We start from the raw sequence: 23,460 nt of genomic DNA on the forward strand, positions 1-23,460 counted from the left end.
GCAGCATTACAGTGCAATGCTATGCATGTCTACCACTGAGTTCCATGATACTTTTATATTATTATTATTATTAAAGTCCCATTGAGCAATAAGTCCTATGATGATGATGACGACGATGACAAAGAAGATTTATATACTGCCTTATTTGCAGTTTTATACTCCCAGGTAAGTGTATACAGGATTGCAACCTCAAACTAATTAAACTACAATCCTTAATGAACTTACTAAGGTGTAAACCCTATTATACAGGGTGGGGCTTATTCCCACTCTGTGAATAGGATAACATGAAAGGGATTATTGTGTTATTCTATTTACTGTTATCTATTTAAGCAGATCCTTCATGACAGAAAACATCAGTTATCTTGGGGTGGATCTACACCACAGTCTGTGGGACTGGACATGAAAAATAGCTGGTAGAGTATTCCCTCAGAAAAAGAAACATGTTCAGGTATCACTTTATGGCTACAGATCTCAAACTTGGCTGTAAGGCAGCTAAGATCTTGGCTTGGGGTACTAAAATGTTCTTTGAAAGAAGCTTTAATGCCAAAAGACAAATTGTGGCCTGGTATATGTTATTTGACAATAGCGTCACATTTGTGAAATGGTTCATGGCTGCCCTCTTGCCAACAACTCCTGGAATAAGAAGTCTATGTGCAATTTGGCTGCTACATCCAATGCACTTAACCACATCTCTGCTAGTAGAAAACATGCACTGCACACAAAAGGGAAGGAAAAGTATTGCATATCTCAGTTGTGTGATGCCTCTGTGCAGCTGGAATTACCTCCTCCAACCCACCAATTGCACCGTATAGCACTATCTCATGTTATTCTTCTATATAAAAATTAGCTAGAAAAGCAACATAATTTGGTGTAGGAGTATATGTATTCTTGAAACTAAGTAGAAAAGTTAAAGATGAAAACCTAATAAATGAATCTTTAAAGTAGGCAAGTCTATACATAGAAGAGAATTTCTTTTGCTAACCCTTATATGCAATGAAGCATGGGCTTAATTTTGTAATCAGTGTATCCATTCAGCTAATTTAACACGGAAAACCAATGTATACTAAATATAATACTGGCAACACATTTGGATGGTAAACCTAAAGAACAGTTAACTGGAAGCAAATTTCATGGAAACCAACTGAACTTTCATCCAAGTAAATCTGTTTAGGACTGTGGTGCTAATTTAAAATCTCATGATTCTACTAGCTCTTGAAGCCAAAGGAACACAATCTAGCAGAAGCAGTTCCAACTGGACTCATTGAATTGGTTAATTTATTTTATTTTATTAAATTTCTTAATCACCCATCTGGCCGATCACCCAGCCATTCTGGGCGATGTACAACAATACAATTTAAAACAGTAAAATCACACATTAAAACATCATCTAAAAATACCCTAACCCACCCCAAATGCCTGCCTGAACAACCAAGTTTTCAATGCATGGCAGAAGCTCATTAAAGAGGGGGGATGGCGGAGTTCCCTAGGGAGGAAGTTCCACAGAGTGGGGACCACCACAGAGAAGGCCCTCTCCCTCGTCCTCACCACCCTAGCTCTCCTGGCTGATGGGACAGAGAGAAGGCCATCCAAAGCTGATTTTCTTGAGCTGTCTGTCAGGTGTTGCTGGAGGCTCTCCTTGAGATAGGCTGGGCCGGAACCGTATAGGGTTTTAAAGGTCAAAACCAACACCATGAATTTGACCCAGAAAACAACTGGGACCCAGTACAACTCCTTCAGCACTGGAGTGATGTGATCACGCCGGCGGCTGCCTTTAATCAGGCGAGCCGCTGCGTTCTGCACCAGCTGCAGCTTCCGAACAGTCTTCAAGGGTAACCCCACGTAGAGTGCATTATACTAGTCTAGACGAGAGGAAACCAGGGCATGTACTACCAATGGGAGGAGATGGTCAGGGAGGTAGGGGCACAGCCGCCATATCAGATGGAGTTGATACAACACTATCCAGCTCTGGCTGACACCTGAGCCTCCACGGACAGCTGAGAGTCCAAAATGACCCCCAGGCTGTGGACCTGGTCTTTCAAGGGTAGCCATAGCCCATTCAACACCAGGTCAACATCCCCCAACCTCCTCTTGTCTCCCACCAAAAGTATATCGGTCTTGTCAGGGTTCAGCTTATTCCTCCCCATCCAGCCACTCACTGTCTCCAGACATTTAGACAGGGATTCTACGGCCAACCTTGGTGAAGATTTGAACGAGAGGTAGAGCTGCGTGTCATCTGCATAGTGATGACACCACACCCCAAACCCCCTGATGATAGCCCCCAGTGGCTTCACATAGATGTTAAATAGCATCGGGGAGAGGATGGAACCCTGTGGCACCCCACAAGTGATTGGCCACAGGTCCAAAACCTCCTCTCCAAGTGCTACCTTCTGGTACCTGCCGGAGAGGAAGGACCGGAACCATCGTAATACGATGTCTCCAATGTCCAACCTCTCCAGGCAGTCCAGGAGGATACCGTGGTCAACTGTATCAAAAGCCGCTGAGAGGTCAAGGAGAACAAGGAAGGAGCATTCAGCCCTATCCAAAGCCTCCTCATATCATCCACCAAAGCAACCAAGGCCGTTTCTGTTCCAAGCCCAGGCCTGAAGCGCAACTGAAATGGATCTAGATAATCAGTTTCTTCCAAGTATGCCTTCAACGGTATCGCCACCACCCGCTCAATGATCTTGCCCAAAAATGGCAGAGTCGAGACTGGGCAAAAGTTGTTCAAAACTTGGGGATCCAAGGAGGGCTTCTTTAAGAGCAGCCTTATCACTGCCTCCTTGAGGGCTGATGGCATCACTCCCTCCTCAAGGGAGGCATTCACCACAGCCCTGATCCCCTTACCTAATCTCTCTCTGCAGCTCATAATGAACCAAGATGGGCAAGGATCAAGTAAGCAGGTGGTCGGCTTTACAGATGAAAGCACCTTGTCCACTTCATCAGAAGGAAGAAGCTGGAACTGATCACACAAAACTGGTTCACCACAGGCTGCCTCTCTCTCACTAACTATATCCACAGTGCACAGAATAACACTCCTGATCCAATCAATTTTATCCACAAAGTGCCTTGCCAAGGCCTAACAGGAGGCCTTAGAATGCTCCAGCAGTTCAGGAGCAACTGGACCAACCAAGCTTCGGACCACTTGGAACAGCTTCCTGGGACAGCACGCTGTGGACACGATAGCAGCAGCATAATATTCCTTTTTTGCTGCCTTCATCGCCACATGATAGGCTGAAGATACAGCTCTAACCCATGTCCGATCGTCTTCGGAATGAGACTGAGGTTAATAACCTCAGATGGCCTCTCTCAGCATCTAAAATGCCCCTTCTTTCTCATATGTTGACAGATGTCCACTTCAACCATATTTTCCATCTAGTTCGATCTTTACTTCCTGTCCTCTTCTCCCAGCTTTGTAGTTCCCTCATGTGGCCTTTTTCCTTTCCATCTATTTATCCCTAAAAATTATTTAAGAACTTTAGTGTCCAATCCTATACATGTTTAGACAGATAAAGGTCCTACAATTCCCAGTGTGCCCCAGCCAGCACAGCTGGTTTGTTGTCTAAACATGCATAGGATGGCAGCCTTAGAGCTATAAGGAAGATAAGATCAATCACCACTAAAAAGAAAGGAAACACAGAAAGATTAAACACATTTCCAGCAATCATCCCATTTGTTCCACTTGGACATCAATATCCATTTCCACACAAATATTTTGTCTCCTCTATCTACTTTTATTTTATTTTATTTAAGATGCAATTCTAAGCACACTTACTAGGTAGTAAGTCCCACTGAACACAGTGGGATTTACTCACAAGTACACACATGTATAGAATTGTGTCATTCTGTTTACTGTTATCTATTTAGGCAGATCCTTTGTGGCAGAGAGCATCAGTTATCTAGGGGCAGATCTACACCACAGACTTAAGTCATACCTTCTCCTGAAGAAGTCATAGGAATTGTAGTTCTTTGTATAGCAGGGGTGGGGAGGATCTCCAACAAAGAATAAACAGCAACCTCACAAACCTACAGTTCCCAGCATTCTTTGAGAAAAACCATGATAAACTGGCCAAACTCGGTATACATTTGTAGTGTGTTGACCTTTCGAATGATTCTAGGTGACACAGAAATACAACAGACATATTATCAGTTCCTCTTAAACCAGGCCTGCCCAACTTGTGATCTACCAAGGCAAATACCTTGACAACTATACCATCCACACACTGTGGCCTGCCAAATGCTTGACAAGTTCCCTGCTTCCCAGGAAGGCACAAGATGGGAGGTTTATTCTTGCAACTTAGTCCGTTGCCTAATTTTGACTTGGTGGCTTGCAAGTTAGGCAGACCTGCCTTAAACAATACCCTTACACTAGTAAACATTTTCAGCACTCCATTCCTACTGTGACATCTTCCTAGCCAAGCAACAGGACTACAGCCACTTCAAGCCAGGAGAATGATCCAACAAGCAGAAGAGCAGAAACGATTCTCTGTGGATTCACATGGTGTTGCTACATAGTGTTCATATAAGACAAAAAAATAATCTGTTACATGTGACAGTAACTAAGCCTCCAATGACACACAATTCCTGGGAAATGAGTCCCACTGAAATCAGTTGGGACGTAAGCTTAAGTAAGTGGGTTTGGGGTAGGGTTGTAAGGTTATTACTGACACCTCCCACTTCTTTAAGCAAAGCATTCACTATATAGGGAACAGCCATGACACTATTCACTACCAACAACTACATGATTAAGAATTAAACTCTCTTGCTGTTTTCCTTTATCAGTTACCTTTCCTACACTAAATATTCTAGTTGTTCAATTCCACTTCCAAACTCTTATGATTTGCTAGTCTTAAACTTCTATATTGTTTTAAATCAATAACTTAAATCTAACCATTCCTTAAGAATCTAAGATTTAAAAAATGAAAACCTTCATTTCACTCCCACCTTTTCCAGTGAAAGAGTATCAACACCAGGACAATAATGTCAAAGGATAGAAATGTACTATCAGTATCTCCAACTGTGCAATGGAAACACCCTCCTTCCCCCACCCCCGCCCCACAATTGTTTTAGATTTTCTTTATGGTAAAATCCAACAGGATGGTGATGAGATACTTGAAGCAGAAGCCACTCCAGGTCTGACATGGCAGTTGTTGCACATTGCTGAATCTGTCAAATGAACAGCGAGCACAAAAGGAATTTCCAAATGCAGCTGCTATTTCCCATTTGTTAAATCCTTTTATTACACCATAGAAGTACACAGCTGGGAAATACTATAGAGTGGGAGTTAAAACAAAATATTTTGGCTTCCAGACATTCAGAACACACAAAGGACTCAGTGAAAAGCAATTCCTGATATCAAAAGGGAGTGAAAGTTTGAAAACATTTCTAGTCAATGTGTAGGGTTTCGTGGTGGTGGGTTTTTGTTTTTGTTTTTAATGATAACATGACATTCAATATAGTATATGTTACTGTCTTGTTATAACTCAGGAAGTGCTGCATGCAGAGAATGCTGGAAATTAGGAATTTGTTCAGACCTATTTCCATATTCTACTTTCTTTTTTTAATCTCACACAGCTGCATATGGTGGACACTCAGACTTCTATTCATACGTTATGAATTGGCCCCAATATGTAACTATTTACATGAGTGATTAACTCTCAGCAGCAGCACAACATCTCTGACCAAGCTTGTACGAACATACAGCAGCAACTTCAGCAATGACAGATCTGTACAGCCCCATTCACAGAAGCTATAGATTCTCTTCCAGATTGCCAGAACCCCTGACCAACCGAATCTCCAACTTGTCAGGATTAAATTTTAGGAACATAGGAAACTGCCTTACGCTGATTCAAACCATTGGTCCATCTAGCCCAATATTGTCGACACTGACTGGCAGCAGCTCTCCAGGATTGTTTTTCAGCCCTACCTGGAAATGCTGCGGATTGAACTTGGCACCTTCTCCATGTAAAGCAGGTGGTCTACCAATGAGCCATGGCCCTTCCCTTAGTTTGTTCATCCCCAGTTCATTCCTGAACTGGCAGAAAACTAGGGATGTATGAGAATTTCATTTTTGCTCACAAAACATGCAAGCATGCCCTGTTCGAAGTCCTAAATGCGATTGTGAGCACGTCTGCCAAAAATATTCATAAATTACCAAACACGTGCTCGCATTTGATTCACGCAACTTCCCCAGTTCAATTTGCACAACTTTCCTAACTTGAGCAAATTTCCCCCATAGACTGAATCAGCCCCACTTTCATCCATGGAGGAAATGTGCACAGATTTCACATTTGAACACAGTTTAATTTGCACAATTTCCCCATTTGAGCAGTGCAAGCAGCCACTCAAAATGCAAACAGGAATCACGTACAAGGTGAGCTGTGAGAGGATGTTTTGAGAGTCCTAACGATCTTGAATTTTGCTCATTCACCCATCCTGACACCAGACATGTATTTATTACCTATAAAATGTTTTTAGATATGGTTTTTAAACATGGACATTGTTGTTAACTGTGGCATATGATTTGTTAGTGGCCTGCAGCTCTGCCAGGATGGAAAAGCAGGGTAAAATGTTGTACTGAATACATCAACAAAGAAAAGCTTCTCAGACATTACACTTCATATGACCAAGCCACTGACCAGAGTAGCTATTTGCACAAATCGGGACAGATTCCTAGCGATTCACAGCCAGCTCACTGTGATGGCTTTATACACTCTGGCTTTTTAAGATGAGTCTGGGTTTAATCCAAAAACAGCTGATGTTAACTGCAGGTACAGGGCTATTGACAAAATAGTTTTCCCTCTGTAGAGGCAAAAGGTGACTTTGATTCCTTTTTCAGAGTATTAACTCATCTGAAGTTGTCTACTTCAGTTTGAGCATTGTTTTGTTTTGTGACTCAGGACCAAAGCAGACATTACTTTAAATCTCTGCCTAGGAGCTACATCTTTTTTTGGTTCACGCTAGTGCAATATCAATAACACTAGTGCACAGACTCCATTGGATCCTTCCCTTTGCCTCCTGTCCCAATCAAGGCACACACAAAGGTCTAAATCCAACACAGGATTAGGAATACTTAAAACCACTGTAATCAATGGGCTTAAACATGCCTCACACGGCACTGGATTTAGGCCATAAACTGTTTTAGCAGTGATCAAAGAGATAGGGTGAGCTTTGTTGACAACTAGTCATGCCTTCTGTAAAATGCCTGCTTCATACCTTCAAACTGTTGAACTCAACCATAAGACTGAGGCCTTTACAGTCCTGGAAACAGTGACACCTAGACTGTTGTATTTTATTTATTATTTTATTATTTACTAATAATGTTTATATACTGCGTAATATAATATAATCTCTAAGCGAGTTACATATAAATATTTAAATTCATTATTTAACGTACATTATGAAAATACACTGTTTCCCCATTTGTTCAGGTACACACTGCTTTCTTCTGCCTGCTTGGACTCTACATAGGATGTGATATTTAGAAGAAAAAAAAATGCCTCAGAACTTCAGTTTCTACTTAGGACCAAATACTGTCAGTCATAACCAGTCCTCACATAGGTGAAATCACTTGAAGAATTATGTATAGCCTACTGGATCTCTCCTTAGGGACATGTGGTTAACTGCTAATGATTTTATCCAAGAAGGCTGGGATATTTTCTTTTTCCTGACTGGGATATTTTTCTGAAACAAGAAAAATGAAACCAGAAAGCTAAGTCACTAGAGCAAAGTTCATGCACCTGTTTCAGAAATCCGATAACAGGAGTAACTTGTGGCTGTTTTAGCTTCTTGAAAGTACAGCAAGTATTAACACGAAGGGAGGGTTTTATCCAGAAAACCAGAGAAGTACATTTGGTGGAAGATTTGCAAATGTAGGTTCAATACAATGTTGTCCTCCTCCCCTGGAATCTCCTTTTGAAATCGGTTTCTTTTTTTACTACGTTTTCTCAAAACATTTTAGGCAAACATAAAAGTTAAGCTACTATGTAAGCAGTATGTCTGATAACATTTAATTTCTTGAGCCCCAGTAACACCTGAATTCCGGGGGCCATTTTTCTCTCATCATACAGCCTGAGTTGATAGTTTGTGCCTTGGGGAAACATAGCAGGATTGGGAATCCTCTCAGGAATTAGCCTGCAACTATCAGGAGGGGATACATTTTATGCAACTATCAGCACATCTATTGCTCCTTATGTGAAGTCTGCAAGTTAACAAAGGCAGAAATCATTTCCCCAAAACTGATGTGTCATATGCAGCCTTGGAGAATGTTGACTCCATATCTCACTATTCAAGCAAGCTCCACAGCTACACCCTCCTAGTCCTGGCATAAGAGGAGGGTGGGCAAAGAGCAATGCAAGGACCTCTACCAGGAGGCAGCCACACAGGCTCCTAATCAGAGGGGCAGACATGTGTTTCTGGAGACAGCGAGAGAGGAGCAAGGCATGCGCCTTCACCAAGCACAGTGCGTGTAGGGTGGAGGCACCGTGCTGGAGCAGAGCACTTTCTTTAACGTCAGAGTTGATAAATTGCATTGATGGACAGACACACAGGCAGAGGCAACAGCAGGAAGAGGCAGCACTGCATATAAATGCTCTGGAGCAGGAAAGGAAGATGGGTGCATTGCCTGGAGGCGCTAAGCCAATATCTAACTGTAAATACAACAGGTGCTATGCTGAATGCCAGGGGTGTTGAACCTCAGACCCGAGGGCCCAATTCAGCCCTCCTGGGCTCCCAATCTGGACCTTTTGGGATTCCCCAGATGGCCAGCCCCCCTTAGCCACGTCACCAGGTAGTTCCTGCTTTTCCTCCCTGTCCCCTGATCATTTCGTGGTTTCCCAGATTTTGAGGGGTTTTCTCCCATTTTAAAATGTGGAAATGCCTCTCCTAAAGCTTAGTTACCAGCAGTACGAGCTTTAAATATCTCAAATATGCAGATATTTGGGGTATGTCAGTTGTAGCCTCTCGACTTTGGCCCCACCTACCACTGGAATGCAGACCCCTGAGCTTCTCCAAAATGGAATTTGGCCCCTGGGCTGAGTTTCTTCAGGCCTGCAGTATAGAAATCAAGAGCTAAAAGGAAGCAAAACAGGCATCTATCCCTGAGCCCCACCCCAAAGCAAGAAGTAGCAGCCTAGAGTTGCTTACTATGTGGAAATAAGGCTGTGGCTTTAGTGAGTATTTAGTGAGCATTAAGCTGAGAGGTGCTATATGGCCCGACTTTCTCCCTGGAAGAAGCAGTGGGGGACGGGGAGAAGACTAAACCCTATAAAAGAGGATTGGCACCACAGAAGGAGAGGAGAGTGGGAAAGGGGAAAGAATAGAGGCAGAAAATGCTGTCTGGCATCAATGTGCTTTGTGGCTTCCACCAGTTTTGTGAATGTGTATATTGTTCTTTCACTGAGGAAGCACAATAAATCAGACTACTTGACTTCATAATTTCTAGCTGATTTTCCTGCATAAAATCAGGCTGCTCACCACACCAAGATTACAAAGGGGTGTCTCATACCATATGCCCATATTTAACCTCCTTGAAAATACTATGACCACATGAAAAGCTTAGATATTTAGGCATACTAAGAGGGCACGTTCCACGTGCAAATTATAACACCAGTGGATAAAACAAATAACAGGAAATCAGATTTAAAAACCCCAAAGATGTGACACAGGGTTGGACCCAACACTGACCATCTGCTAACAGAAACCATTGGTAGAATAGATTTTGCCACCCTGCAGCACACAGGGTGCTGAAGGGGAAGGAAAGCAGGGGAAGTCCTGTCACTTGAGCACGACACTGGATTTAACCCACAGTATCCAAATTACACAGTATCCAAATTAGAGCATACCTTTAAAATGAACAACATAACGCTTGTACACAGCTAGATTTTTCATGTGCTTCATATTCCAAAGGGGTGCTGCTGGAGTTGCTTCTATATCTTCATCAACAGTTAACCAGTGCAACAGATCCCCTTGTGGGTCAGGAAATCCTTTTGCAAGACAAAATTGTTCTCGCAAAAAATTACAGTTCTGTCAGGACCTAGGCTGGCTTTGAGCACAGATTATGTTGCATTTTAGATCACTCAATGGGCTAAAATTACAAGAAAAATGATTTAGACTAAACATTTGGAAGAACTTCCTGATGACGTGAGCAATTCAACAGTGGAACACAATAGCACGGAAAGGGATAGACTTTATTAGAGGCTTTAAAGCAGAAGCTGGAGGGCCACCTATTAAGGATGTTGTAGGAGTGGATTTCCTGCACTGACAGGGGGATAGGCTAGCTGACCTCTGAGGCAGCTTCCAACTCTATGATTCTATGATCTTTTCCATTTCAAAGCTCTCGCTTATTCATCCTTCTCTGTTTCCCAAAGGGGAAATGCTGCTGGAGGGAGGAGCTGTGGCACTGGCCCCTCCTACACAGGCAAAGCCATGTCTTGTTACCTTCATGGTATGTACTGCATTAGCTCCCACATCTGAAGTTAGTGCAAGAAGAAGCCCTTAGATTAGCCTTTCCCAACATGATGCCCCTCCAAATGTCTTGGATTTCAGCACTCATCAGCCCCAGCAATCATGGCCAAGAGTCAGAATGCTGGGAGCGGTAGTCCAAAACATCTGGAGGGTGTGAGGTTGGAGAAGACTGCCTTACATACTAGTGATCTAAGGCTATGGTTATATTGTCTATATGAGGAAGATACTCTGTGTTGCAGGCGCTCAACACAGAAACAAACTTTGTTTTTCCTGTAGCTCATCAACATAATTCACCCCCATTACATTTTGTGCTTCAGTGTCACTGTCAGATATTCCAGACCTTTAGGGCCAATTTTCATAACCACTTTGACAGTGTGACAGGCTATATATTTGCAGGGGGTGGTAAGTACTTTTATTCGGTGCTAACGTAACTAAGTGAAGGCACCACAGCTGAACATTAAAAAAATAGAGCATCTATATTATACATAATCTTATCCACATGGTGGAAGGTACAGAAGGAGCTCCTCTAACATTCAGAGACTGTTACTGCCTGGTAAAGGCTAAAACCTCAAACTATGGTGGTCAGAACGATAAAGTCTCCTACTGTACAAAAAGGATTTAGCTTTACTGAAACTGAATTTGCATTAGAAAAAAGACAAGCCATAGACATTTTTGTAACTGTTTGGTTCCCCGATGAACTGAACATTATATGCAACCAGGGATGGGCAAATGTGCCACATTTAAGCTCGACAAGGTTCTCCAAAGTCCTCCTTGAAGCTCGGTTCACCTTGTTTACATTCCTGAACACAAGCTTTTTTTTTCAGTTGGTAAAAGCGTGCATTTTTTATGGGGGGAAATGCACATTTGTTAATGTGCGCAACCAAAATGTGCACTTTTTCTCATTAGGTACAGCATGAGAAATGTGCATTTTTTAAACAGGGTTGCAAATTCAGAAACATGCTAACATTTTCTCCTAAAATGCACACACATTCGCATTTGTGGTTGCGAGCAGGGCTTGTTCAAATGTTTTGCAAGCAGAAATGAAACTGCTGTACATCCTTATATGCAACCACATCAGCTCAATCAGTCAGTGACAGAGGCATCATGATCACAAGCATAAAAGAATATTGATGTAGCAAATGTAGTAAACAATACTAAGACTTAAATTAGAAAATAGCAAAACCTATAATAGTGGTAGTCTGCTACTTCCTTTCTGAAGGTGATCTAATCATATGACCTAACTCAGAGAGACCTGTATACTTATCAGCAGGAAGAGGAACTGTTGAGCTTACTGACAATGATCTCTTACTCATTGGCTGCTTTCAAACATAACACTAAATCATGGTTTTGCATTATGAGAATGATCCTAGCTTCCCCTGGGCTCACATGCTCTCCCTCTCCCTCTGACACAGCTAAGGAGATTAGAAGCTTCCACTTCAGATTAACCAGTTTAACATATTTTCTGAACCCTAAACTGTAGTTAATTTTAACTATGGGCAACCGAAACTCTCCCCATAACCTGAGTTCGATCCCAGCGGAAGCAGCCGGCTCAGGTCGACTCATCCTTCCATCCTTCTGTGGTCAGTAAAATGAGTACCCAGCTTGCTGGGAGAAAGGTAGTCATGACTGGGGAAGGCAATGGCAACCCACCCTGTTATAGTCTGCCATGAAAACGCCAGTGAAAGCGGCATCCGTCTAGGAGTCAATAATGACTTGGTGCTTGCACAGGAGGAACCTTTCCTTTCCTTTCCTTTCCTTTCCTTTCCTTTCCTTTCCTTTCCTTTCCTTTCCTTTCCAATGAAAGCAAGACAGCTTCATAAACCATAAACGGCAAGCTAAACTGTAACTGGAATCTAGGGATGTACGAAACACCTACCTGGCTCCGCGCCGGGCAATCCGCAGTGGGGGGGAGGCACTCCGTCCCTCCCCCCGGAATCCTCAACGGGGGGGGCGATCCGGTCCTCCCCCACGGAACCCTGCCTGGCCAGCTCCGCTCCGCGGCCAAGCCGCAGGCAGCCGGCCGACTCCGGCTGACCGCAGCCGGACATCCAGCTGCTGGGCAGCCCGGGAGGGACACAAATGGCGTCTGTCGTAGCCTCTGCCATTTGCGTCCCTGTATTGAGTTGTGATAGGCTACATAAATATTTACATAGCCTATCAGGGCAGGGGGAAAAACCCCAGCGTACGCAAATGGCGGTAGCCGCTGCCATTTGCATACGCTGGGTTCCCCCCCTGCCATGATAGGCTACGTAAATACTTACGTAGCCTATCACAGCCTCCGCAGGGATGCAAATGGCGTCCCTGCATTAGCCATGATAGGCTACGTATTTACGTAGCCTATCACGGCTATGAAGAGGAGGAAGCGAATGGTGGCTGCAGGATGGCCGCCATTCACAAAGCAGCGTGGACAGGAGCAGGTAAGTGCTCCATTTTGCGCGCCTTTTGTGGGTTGGGGTGGCAGGGACTTCGTCCCGCACGCCTTTCGTGGGTTGGGGGGCGGGGGCTTTGTTCTGCAACAGATTTCGGGGGGCCAAATGCACTGGCATTCGGCCTCACCACGATCCGTCACGGAATTCTCTGACATCCCTACTGGAATCAGAAGCTTCTGATCTCTTTCTAGTAGCTGTGCTGGAGGACTCTCGGTCTACCGGGTATTCATGGTCTCAACTCTGAATATTTTTAAGAGGGCTGTAAAATCTTTTTCATCTTGCTTTTTCCTGAGATTTAATTACTGCAAGTTACAATTGTGTATTGCCTTTTTGTCTTGCTGTTGTGTTATTTGATTTTACCAGGCCTGTATGTTTATTTTTTTATTAATTGGACGCTACTGTGTAATTGTTCGATGGACTTGGATTTTTTAACTGTACTGTATTTTTTTTATGTTTTATTATGTGAGTGGCCTTGTGTAGCCCTGGTCCTAAAAGGCAGGGTAGAAATGATTATACAAATGAACAGCCACATTGTCCAGAGCAGGAGTGGGGGAGCAGGCGAGCCCAGGGGAGGCGGCTAGGCTAATTCTTGCAATGACAAGCTATGGTTTAGCATGAGGGTGGGGGTGGCCTGTATGTTGCCCACCCCTGGTTTAGGGTTACGTTCATTGTGGCATCCCGCAGTTAAAAAGCATCATTACGAAGAGTTGCACTGAACAGCACTCCCAAGAGCTGCTACTTATTCAGGACATACCATTCTATGCTGAGTTGAGATAACACTGTTCCAGTCAGCGTCTTGTTGGATTGTGGTAACTAGAGTCGGTAGCTCCTCAGAGTGAGGTTTGTTGTGCAATATGGCGTGCAGAGGCAGATGGGAAGCCACAAGCTCTTCATTGTTGCCCTCTTCCTGCTCCTGTGATGCTAAGTCCTGGGTCGTTGCTTCCTCTCCATCAGCTGCAAATGGAGAGGTGGCCTGCTTGGAAGACATTCTTCTACAAGATAAAAAAGGGAAACACACAGATGCATTTATTAAACAATTAGACTGTAAGTATGGCAAAGAAAGAAGCAATCCACAAAAATACACAACACAGGGAACGTGTTTTTACTTGCAGTATGTTTGATGAGTTACAGAGCAATCCTACGCATGTTTAGTCAAAAGTAAGACCGCTGTGTTCAGTGGAGCTTACTCATGTTACTCTAAAGATATAGCTAGAAGCTGTGTCTTTTCTTTTCTTTTTTTACTCAAAAGTAAGCACAGTCTGGGTCCAACCTGGGTCAGGACCCTAGTATGGGTGTAGGGAGGACCCTTCCCCCTGATCTCTTCACCCCCTGATCCCAATCTGCATCGGGGGGCATTAGTGCAGTTTACATTGCCAAAAACTGACCCATTCTTTTTAAAAAGTGATTGCCAAAAAGTGATGTGGTGTAGGACCACTGCAAGGGACACTGTGTTAAAGCCCCCCACCCCCACTCTCCATGCTAGAGTGGAGATCAGATTGGGTACCCAGCACTTACTTCTGAGAAAAAAAGGAAAAAAAGACATAGCTGCCAGCTACATCTTTAAAGTAAAGTGCGGTTCTACAAACGTGTGTAGACAGTAGCTGCCCCATACTTGATTTACCATTATAACTTTGAACTTGAGGTGTGTGTTTTTGGCAGGGGGTGGGGGAAACAACTATTAAAAAAAGATGTATTGATTACTGTTCTCATGCAATGGGCACTCTTTCTTACGCTTTGAACTCAGTGGATCTTACTTATGCACAGACATGTACAGGATTGGCTGTAAGTGGTTGAAATACTTTTCCATTTCATATTGTAATCCAAGGTGCAAGGAATCTGAAATACAGTCAAATGGGAATAATCAAAGATAAAGAAAGGCAAGCATTCAAAACCTCTGTTTGTCTCTCTATCAAAAATAGAATGTGTTGTTATTGTACTTCGAAGTCTTGCCACAAAAGCTGCTTGCCTTTACAGTGATCACCATTGCCACATGGCTAGCAGAGTGCCAGGTACAACTGAATCAGAGTACTCAACACCTTAAAAAGCCTTAGTCTAGAAACTACCTATAAGAATTAGACCTGGATTAAGTTCTTAGCCTTCAGTCAGAGTTTCAGATTTAAACAGGTGAGCCCTGTGCAACTCAAACCCAGAACAGTGTAAAATGTGGGTGTCCAGTATAATCGTATTTTAATATCAAAGGTGTGTGATCTTTCTTCTAGCCTTAAGACATCATGAATGCTCTTTAGATACATAATTTGGGGGGGGGGTTTAGAACCTTTTACTCAAAGGTCTGTTCCTCTGTGTTCTCGTAATGTCAGTGAGCATGCAAGAACTGCCTATTTGAGTATTTGCACAATTAAACCAGAAATCCTCCACTTGCTTAATTAATTACGGGTTGTTTTCCCTTGCAAAACAAAATCTATAAACTACTAGCTAAGATACTCCAAACAAGCCTTATGATATGTTTAGTATTATTATCTCTTAGGCTACAATCCTATACTCACTTACCTGGGAGTAAGCCCCACTGAACTCAGTAGGACTTACTTTTGAGCAGACACATATAAGATTGCTACTGTTTACGCTACTTTAACTGTACTTTGGTAGACCTGTTGAAAAAAGTACAGGAATAATAATGCAAAGAGTGATGTAATGCTAACTAGCTCAGAGAGCAATCCTATTCATGTTTAGACAGACATGGTATGCTGGCTGGTGCATACTGGGAATTGTAGGACTTTTTTCTGTCTAAACATGCATAGGATTGCACCCTCAGTGAATGAATGATGTGTAACTTCAGTAGTCTTTTGCAATTTGAATTAAGCGTCTGAAATAGTTTTCCATTTATCTTGAACACTGTATATAAGGTGCGAAGAATTTGCCATACAATCAAATATCTAGAACCTATGGTGAAGGAAGATGTGCATTCAAAACTTCTGCTTGCCTCTCTATTGTACATAGAATCTTTTAAAAAATATTTTTCTAAGCCTTTTGCACAGAAGCAGAATCATGATAATGCTCATCAAGAATAAATTATTTAAATAAAAAGGGAAAATACAATTTTATTTCACATGAAGCCTCTCACATGAAGTAACAGTTGAAATATGGTACTGGAGACATACCTTGAAATTTTAGAAAATGTAGAATATCTTTATTGCTAACATTGCATCAGTAACCCAAGTATGAGGTCTCCACCTTAATTACTCTTTAATAATAATTGATTTCATACAATTTCCTTAAAAATGCACAAATCAGTTAACAGAGGAAACCACATGAGCATTTTCCAAATTAGCAAATCATTAACTCAGTACTACTGTTTCTATAGACAAATAATTACTGATTAAAGAGCCTAGAAATCTGAGACTAACAGTTAAATTTACAGATCTGACACATGCTTTCATGAATATTACAGTGAAGGAAATATCAAGTGTAAAGAAAAATAATTACGTTAATTCCAATTTAAACAGTAGGTTTTAATGTAGCAGCCAAGTTTCACATAGGATTTAACAGCTAATGCTAAATTTCTCACAATTAATGAGAAGATTCAGATTTAGTGTCCTACAGTGGGAAAAATACATTAATATAGGTTCAGCTAATCTAATTCTACACATTTCTAAATAAAAGTATTACATGCTTTTTGAAGTAGTCTGAAACATATACAACCATTGATACCTGTTTAGCCACACACACACACACACACACACACAGAATACTGTCTATAACAGGAGCAAGCCACTGAATTATCAATGACTAGAATTAGCTTGATGTAAACACCATCTGTACTACACCAAAAGTGACTTATTGTATAAACAGTTAAAGAATCTGAATCCTAGATGTCTTGTACATTTCAAAAATGACTGTCTCCTAATAGTCCAATACTAAATTCCAAATGCTGAAAGACTGCGTCCTAGTCTAATCATTACATTAGTGTTGCAGCGACAAGGCATTGCGGAGGGGATAGGTCAGCACAAATATTTGGAATCAGGGTGCAAGACTTAACACCTTATTTTAAACATGAAAGCTATATATACACACTCTTCAGATTACAGCACAGTAAAATTGTGAATACATCTCCAGTGGTTTTAAGGCAATGGTGCATTTAAAACAGTTCTCTGGAAGAGAATTCTATTCACTTGAGCATTAGGAGCCATCTTCCAATTACAGACAGGGCTGACTTTTTCCAGAAAGAATAAGGTTTGGCTGCTTTTTTCAGTTTAAATTAATCATGACACAAACCCAGAAATGAAAACGTCTCTTAAGAATAATTCCAACTACAAACTGCACCAATGAATAACAGTGCACAGTCCTAATTAAATGCAACTGTGCAGCTGCAAAAATAGGTTAAATCTGTCCAAAGCTATGAGATGGCTTTTAAAGGCTGGTTTGTTAGGGAGTGTTTTCTTAAGGAAGGCTGGGCCCTCGGTCTTAATCAGCCAATAAATTATTTCCTGCAATTACATTAAATAGAAAATTATCTTCAAATTGGGAATGTTAATTGAAAATCAAAATTCAGAGTGAAGTTTAGAAATTACATGCTGAATATAATTAGTCTTGAAAGACTTCACCTCAATTTCATAAACAGGCTTCGGGTAATTCCTCAAGTGACCGCTCTGAAAAGCTACCCAGTTAAGAGTGCACTGCAGTGGAAACACCTTTTCTTTCTTTTTAAATATATGCCATTTCATATTTGTTTACACATCCAAACTTCAGTGCTGATAAGGATGTTTTGGTAAACAAGTATTAAATGAGTGTAGATAAATATGCCTGACACAATATGGCAACAGTTTAGGATACACTTAATAAAAATTTAATAGTATTATCTTTATTATGATAGATGCATTTTGCCATAAAGTAAGTATATTTGTACAGTTCCATGCTCACCCTCCTTACACACTTTCTCTCTCTCTCTCTCTCTCACACACACACACACACACACACACATAGTTTGCACCCTCTGAATTCATGGAAGGGCAAATGGGCAGTCACATTTCTAGCTCTTCCCCATGTGGTTCTATACACTGAGCATCTATTGCAATTAACAGTGAAATTGAGCCTCTGTACCAAAGGCACAAGCCTTTTTGTTTTAACTGACTGTCCTGTACTGGTGACATGTACTACTGTAAAAACAGTAGCTACTGTAAAAACAAAATAAAAACATCAAAACAGATGGTCTCATAACATACCTGCTTCTTCTGAAAGTTAATACTGCAAAATATTAAGACTGGCCCTCTGGACATGCTGGATCGTATCCTCTGCTAAAGTCTCTTTGCCCCCATTACTGAAAACTAAAGACTGGCCCCAGTCTGACTTGAAAGATGAACTTGCTTATCATTTTGTGTGCTCACTGCTGATCTTTGACAGTTTTGCACCTGAAAAAAGTAAAGAAGACACTACTACCCTGCCCTGGTCTCCCCTCCTTTTTTAAATGACATACAGGGACTAGAAAATTGTATCCCATACAGCACCAGCTACTCTAAGCAACTACTTCACGTTATATCTGTTTTTAAAAATGCAGCCACTGAAATTGCAATCCTAAACATGCCTACCTGGAACTATGTTCAATGGGACTTACGCCCAGGCAAGGGTGTCTTTGAGAAGGGGTACTGGCATGAGAGGAGAAGGATTGCTTAACTTTCCCCTTGTGCCATATAGCAGCTGAAAATCTGCTTTTATTCTCACAAGTGAAAACAGATGGACACTCGTATCTTTTCCCTAGAGGGGTAAAAGTAGCTTGGGGAGAGAGATTTTCAGCAGGAATATGGCACAAGTAGAAAGAGTTAATAAGCCCCTTTCCTTTCAAAGTGGTCTCTCCCTTCAAATTTCAACCTTGGAGGCTGCATAATACAGAAAAACTCCAAGAATAGGAAGTTCTGCCTAGGGATGGCGGAGAATTTCTCCCCGAAACTTCGGGGGGCCGAGCGCCAACGTGTTCAGCCCCCCGAACAAGTTTCGGGGAGAAATCCTCCACACAGACCCCCGCACCCCGCACCCCCCCCGGGACGGGACTTACCTTCACCGAATGTCCCTCCCGGCGGCGGGTCCGGCCAGTGGTTCGGCGGCTGTTCGTGCGGGGCGGGAGCGGCAGCCGGTCTTTCGACCGGCTGCCACCGCCGCCATTCCAATAAAAGAAAAAAAAAACGCCCCCGTGATAGGCTACGTGACGATTAACGTAGCCTATCACGGCTAGATTTGCAAAGTCAGCCGTGATACGCTACGTAAATCGTCACATAGCCTATCACGGGTGACTTTAAAAAAAAAAGCGCGTACGGATAATGGCGGTCCCCATAGGGAGCCGCCATTCGCGTTCCTTATTTGGTCGCTGTAGTCTACGTAAAGATTTACATAGACTACGGCGACCAAATAAGGAACGCGAATGGCGGCTCCCTATGGGGGCCGCCATTAGCGTACGTGCTTTTTTTTTTTTTTTTAAGTCACCCGTGATAGGCTACGTGACGATTAACGTAGCCTATCACGGCTGACTTTGCAGATCTAGCTGTGATAGGCTACGTTAATCGTCACGTAGCCTATCACGGGGGCGTTTTTTTTTTTTTTTAAACTTCCGAGTTCGCGGCCGGGCGAGGAACTTCGTAAAGTTTGTAAGAACAGTTTACAGCCACCTACGCTCCACCAGCCTAGCTCAACCAGGTGCCCTCCAGGTGTTTTGGACTTCAACTCCCATCAGCCTCAGTCAGCACAGCCAATGGTTGTGGATGATGGGAGTTGTGGTCCAAAGCATCTGGAGGGCACTTGGTTGAGGAAAGCCAATCTACACAATCCCAAGTTATTTGTTGGGAAGTACTCATATTTTCGTATTTTATTTTTTATAAATCACTCCTATTCTATTTTATTTATTTATTACATTTCTATACCACCCAATAGCCAAAGCTGTTTGGGTGGTTCACAAAAATTAAAATCATAAAATATAACATGATAAAATACAATATAACCGTTTAAAAGTTTAAAACTACAGTATAAAACAACAACCAAAATAGAATCTAGCAGCAGTGCAAAGATTTAAAATACAGTAACAGATTTGAAACAACAGAAAGAGTAAAATAGCTGGGAAAATAAGGTCTTCACCTGGCCGAAAAGACCACAACGTAGGCACAAGGCGAGCCTCTCTGGGAAGATCATTCCACAACTGGAGTGCCACTTCGTAGTTTACCTAATATTATTTTTGTGTGTAACAAATTTGTAATGACAGTCAAATCAGTTCTTTCCGAGAAGTTTTTTTTCCCAAAAAACATTTTTTTTTAGAAAAGAATTTCTCGCCACTTATAACCCCTGAAAACAGGGATTTATAATGGAAGTGCTGACACAACCCTAACTAAAGCGGCGCAAATGGTGCTGCTATAATACACAAAATCAAGTTCTATTATTCTAACTCTTCTCACTTGTGGGGTTTTTCTTTACTGTGCTCCCAGCCAAACTGCTGAAGCATGAAAAATTTAAATGCAATCAAATGGATCCAATTCCACTACCCTAGAACAAGTGTCTACAGTGGTACAGTCATAAAAGGAGAGGCATCCAATTTCTTTGATGCTCTTTTTAAAAAATATGTTGATAATACAGTATAGTAGAGGAATAAGAATTTCAGTCACTGCCTTAAGTGAAAGTGAGTATTGGAGGGATGCATTGTATGACAATCCATTCAGTTAAACGAGAAGGGAGCATTGAGGAGGAACAAGGACAATTGTTATAAAGAACTATATAACACCATGTCGTGCTAAAATGAGACTATCCCTACCCCCCGCCCAATAATCTGGTCAGTTCCTCAATCTAATAAATGTGACTCTACACAGAGGTTTTGTTCACATATACAAAACTCAGTAATATGAGCTTGTTTCTTGTAGAATAGTTTGCTCATCTTCTGATGAAAGCTGCTGATCCAAGTAAAAGATCTCAGACTTCCCCAAAGTAATGCTTCTGTATTGTCCCTTTTGTGAGGAGCATATGCTGATAGCAATCTCAGACTTAAATCTTCAAGTGTTTTCAAAAAAATCCAAAGGTATGCTCTTGGACATTTGAAATTCCCTCAGATTGAGAGGAAATCTATTTCCTCCGAGCTACATCTATCTTAATATAAACAAGCAAACACATTCACAGCATCAGTAATAAGTGTGTAGTGTTGTGATAATAGCTTGCAAGAAGGAAAGAACTGCTCTCTCTTGCTTCCTTTGAAAAGGTTGGACTGCAGTGCAATACACAGATTCAACAGTCCTTGGGTCTTGAAACTCAATCTGCTGGGGTGCGATCTAGAATCCTCCTCCAAGAAAAGGTTGGTCAGGGACATTAATCCAGCCCACTTCTTAAACTCCCAGGAAGCATAGTAATGCATGACATAGCAAGGATAGCCTGTCCTCTTATTTTTCTTCCTCAGTTTATCATGGATAATCTCATGGAAACCTTAGGTTTCTTAGAAAAACAACCTGGTCCGATCTGTTTCCTGTTCTCATTATCCTCTTTCAGCCCAGATGCCTGTCTTTACTTTTTGCACTACTACTCATAATCTCTATTTCTGTTCCAAGAGCTTCCCCCGCCCCCAAAGATCATACACTCCCTTTCTTGGACATACAGATCTTGAGTACTGCCTACCTCCACAGCTGAATCATGTTTCCTTTCTAAAACACCCTATTTTAAATCAACCTAAGCTGTATTACTCCTAGGTCTGTTAAGACTCTTGGTCCCTGACCCTTAATCCTACTGAAGGCCTCAATCTTGCAAATAGCACCTATACCCCATCCCTCTAAGGCAGCCTTCCCCAATCTGGTGCCCTCAGATGTTTTGAACAACTGCCAGAATTCCTGACCATGAGCCATCCTAAGTGGGGCTGTTGGGAGTTGAAGTCCAAAACACCTAATTGTGGAAGGCTGCTCTAAGGGGCTCAGACCTGAACTACATCAGGTGGTACTAGAATGATGTGATAAGAGTTCTCAAACTCTAGAGTGAATTGTGCCACTTCAGAGTGCAGCTGAAAGATCCTACTGTAATGCATCCTCCCCCACCAACACACACACACACACACACACACACACACAATTAGAACAAGAGGAACACTAACCCAGCCGTCTTCTTGTTGTTAGCTTTCTAATTGCAAAGGAAGATGATGTAGGCAATAATTTAAAAATGTGCTTTGTGCAGCTGCAGACTGAATGGTACAGTCTGGCCTCTAGGACTCTACCACTTCTGCTCCATGTTTAGATGTAGGCCAAAGCTATTAACAACGGGTATAGCTTCATTTATTTCAATAAATCAACACTCATTTATTTTGCTCTGGTAACAGCTCCACAAATCAGTCATAGAAATGATTTACTATACCAGTGCCACAAAAGAATACCCATTTCCAGGAAACATAACTTAATTAGAAAGTGGAAAATGGAAATTTTAATCTTGGTGCCAGATTATTTGGAATTCTATCCCTGCCAAGCATGTTATGTAGCCCTGATTCAGAAACATAATTAATTGTTGAAGTAATGCTGTAATCCATTTGACGTTTAAGAACAAACAGTTACTTCCTGAAATTATAATGCACAATATCCAATTACAAGGGACATACATGACAGGAACGAGACTGTACAGGAGTAATCGCTAGTGAGATTTGCTTCCTGACACATAATTTCTGAACAGAAAACTCCTGTAACGATATGTGGTTCAGCAGTTTGTACAAAACGGAAACTTGTAATTCTGCTCGTTGCTGACCAGTGGCACCGCTGCTATAGCGGTGTTTCATGAAAAGAATCTCATAGTAAAATATACTCATACATTCATTGAGTTGTATTAAAAATATAGGCATCATAAAAACAATTATTAACAACTATTAATTAGAGCTTTTGTTTTAATATCTCCTAACACAAAGTAAACGGTAAAGTAAAAGAATAAGAGCAATCAGTACTGCATACACTCCAGCATCCTGATCTCTAACTCAAGCAAAGATGCTAATTATATATTTTATTTATTTATACCAGAATTTCTACCCCACCCTTCTAATGCATACACATCACTTGGGGTAGCTTACAACGATTAAAATCACAATATAATTATAAAACTACAATGTCAACAAAATACAGCAGAGACAGGCAGAACGAATAAAAAAACAACCAAACCTCAGATAAAAGACCTCAGTGTATATGTACATACAGTAAGAAAATTCATGAATGGTGCAAGGCAGCTTCTTTATTAGAAGCTGGCAAGAATCACAGAATATTAGGATATATACTGCTCCTGAACTGAGCCTTTTTAAACCAGTATTAGAACAGCATGTGCAATCATTCACATGTATGTTTATTATTAGGTTTCAGTGAAATCACATCAAGGCAGCGAGTGGCTGGGGAGAGACTTTTCAGACAGGCAACACACAACTAGGATATGAGCTAAACGCATCTAGCATCTATCTCCTGGCTGTGTATTGCCTACCTATGAAAATTCTCCCCAACCACTCTTGAGCTGCTGTGAAGTCACTGAAACTTCATAATCATTCTAACCACTGAAGGGGTATATTAACAAGACTTTTTCAAGGAAAATAAGATATCATTCTGGTTGCGGAACACTCAAGAATTTAGGAAACGGCCTTCTACAA

At 41.7% G+C, this 23,460-nt stretch overlaps 1 protein-coding gene across 25 annotated transcripts in view; it reads right to left on the bottom strand.

Moving 5' to 3' along the window:
* The window catches only part of SOX6 (SRY-box transcription factor 6), a 613,575-nt gene that overhangs the window by 389,396 nt on the left and 200,719 nt on the right, over positions 1-23,460 (bottom strand). For all 25 annotated transcript variants that reach the window (XM_084855012.1, XM_084855004.1, XM_084855009.1 and 22 more), the window contains one exon: positions 13,645-13,882. In XM_084855012.1, coding sequence (XP_084711138.1) covers positions 13,645-13,878 — 234 coding nt within the window. In that variant the 5' untranslated portion in view covers positions 13,879-13,882. The remainder of the gene's footprint in view (positions 1-13,644; positions 13,883-23,460) is intronic.

This window comes from Heloderma suspectum, chromosome 1 (assembly GCF_057233095.1).
Source record: "Heloderma suspectum isolate Gila_16-S chromosome 1, 16-S_ref, whole genome shotgun sequence".
Classification (NCBI taxonomy): Eukaryota; Metazoa; Chordata; class Lepidosauria; order Squamata; family Helodermatidae; genus Heloderma; species Heloderma suspectum.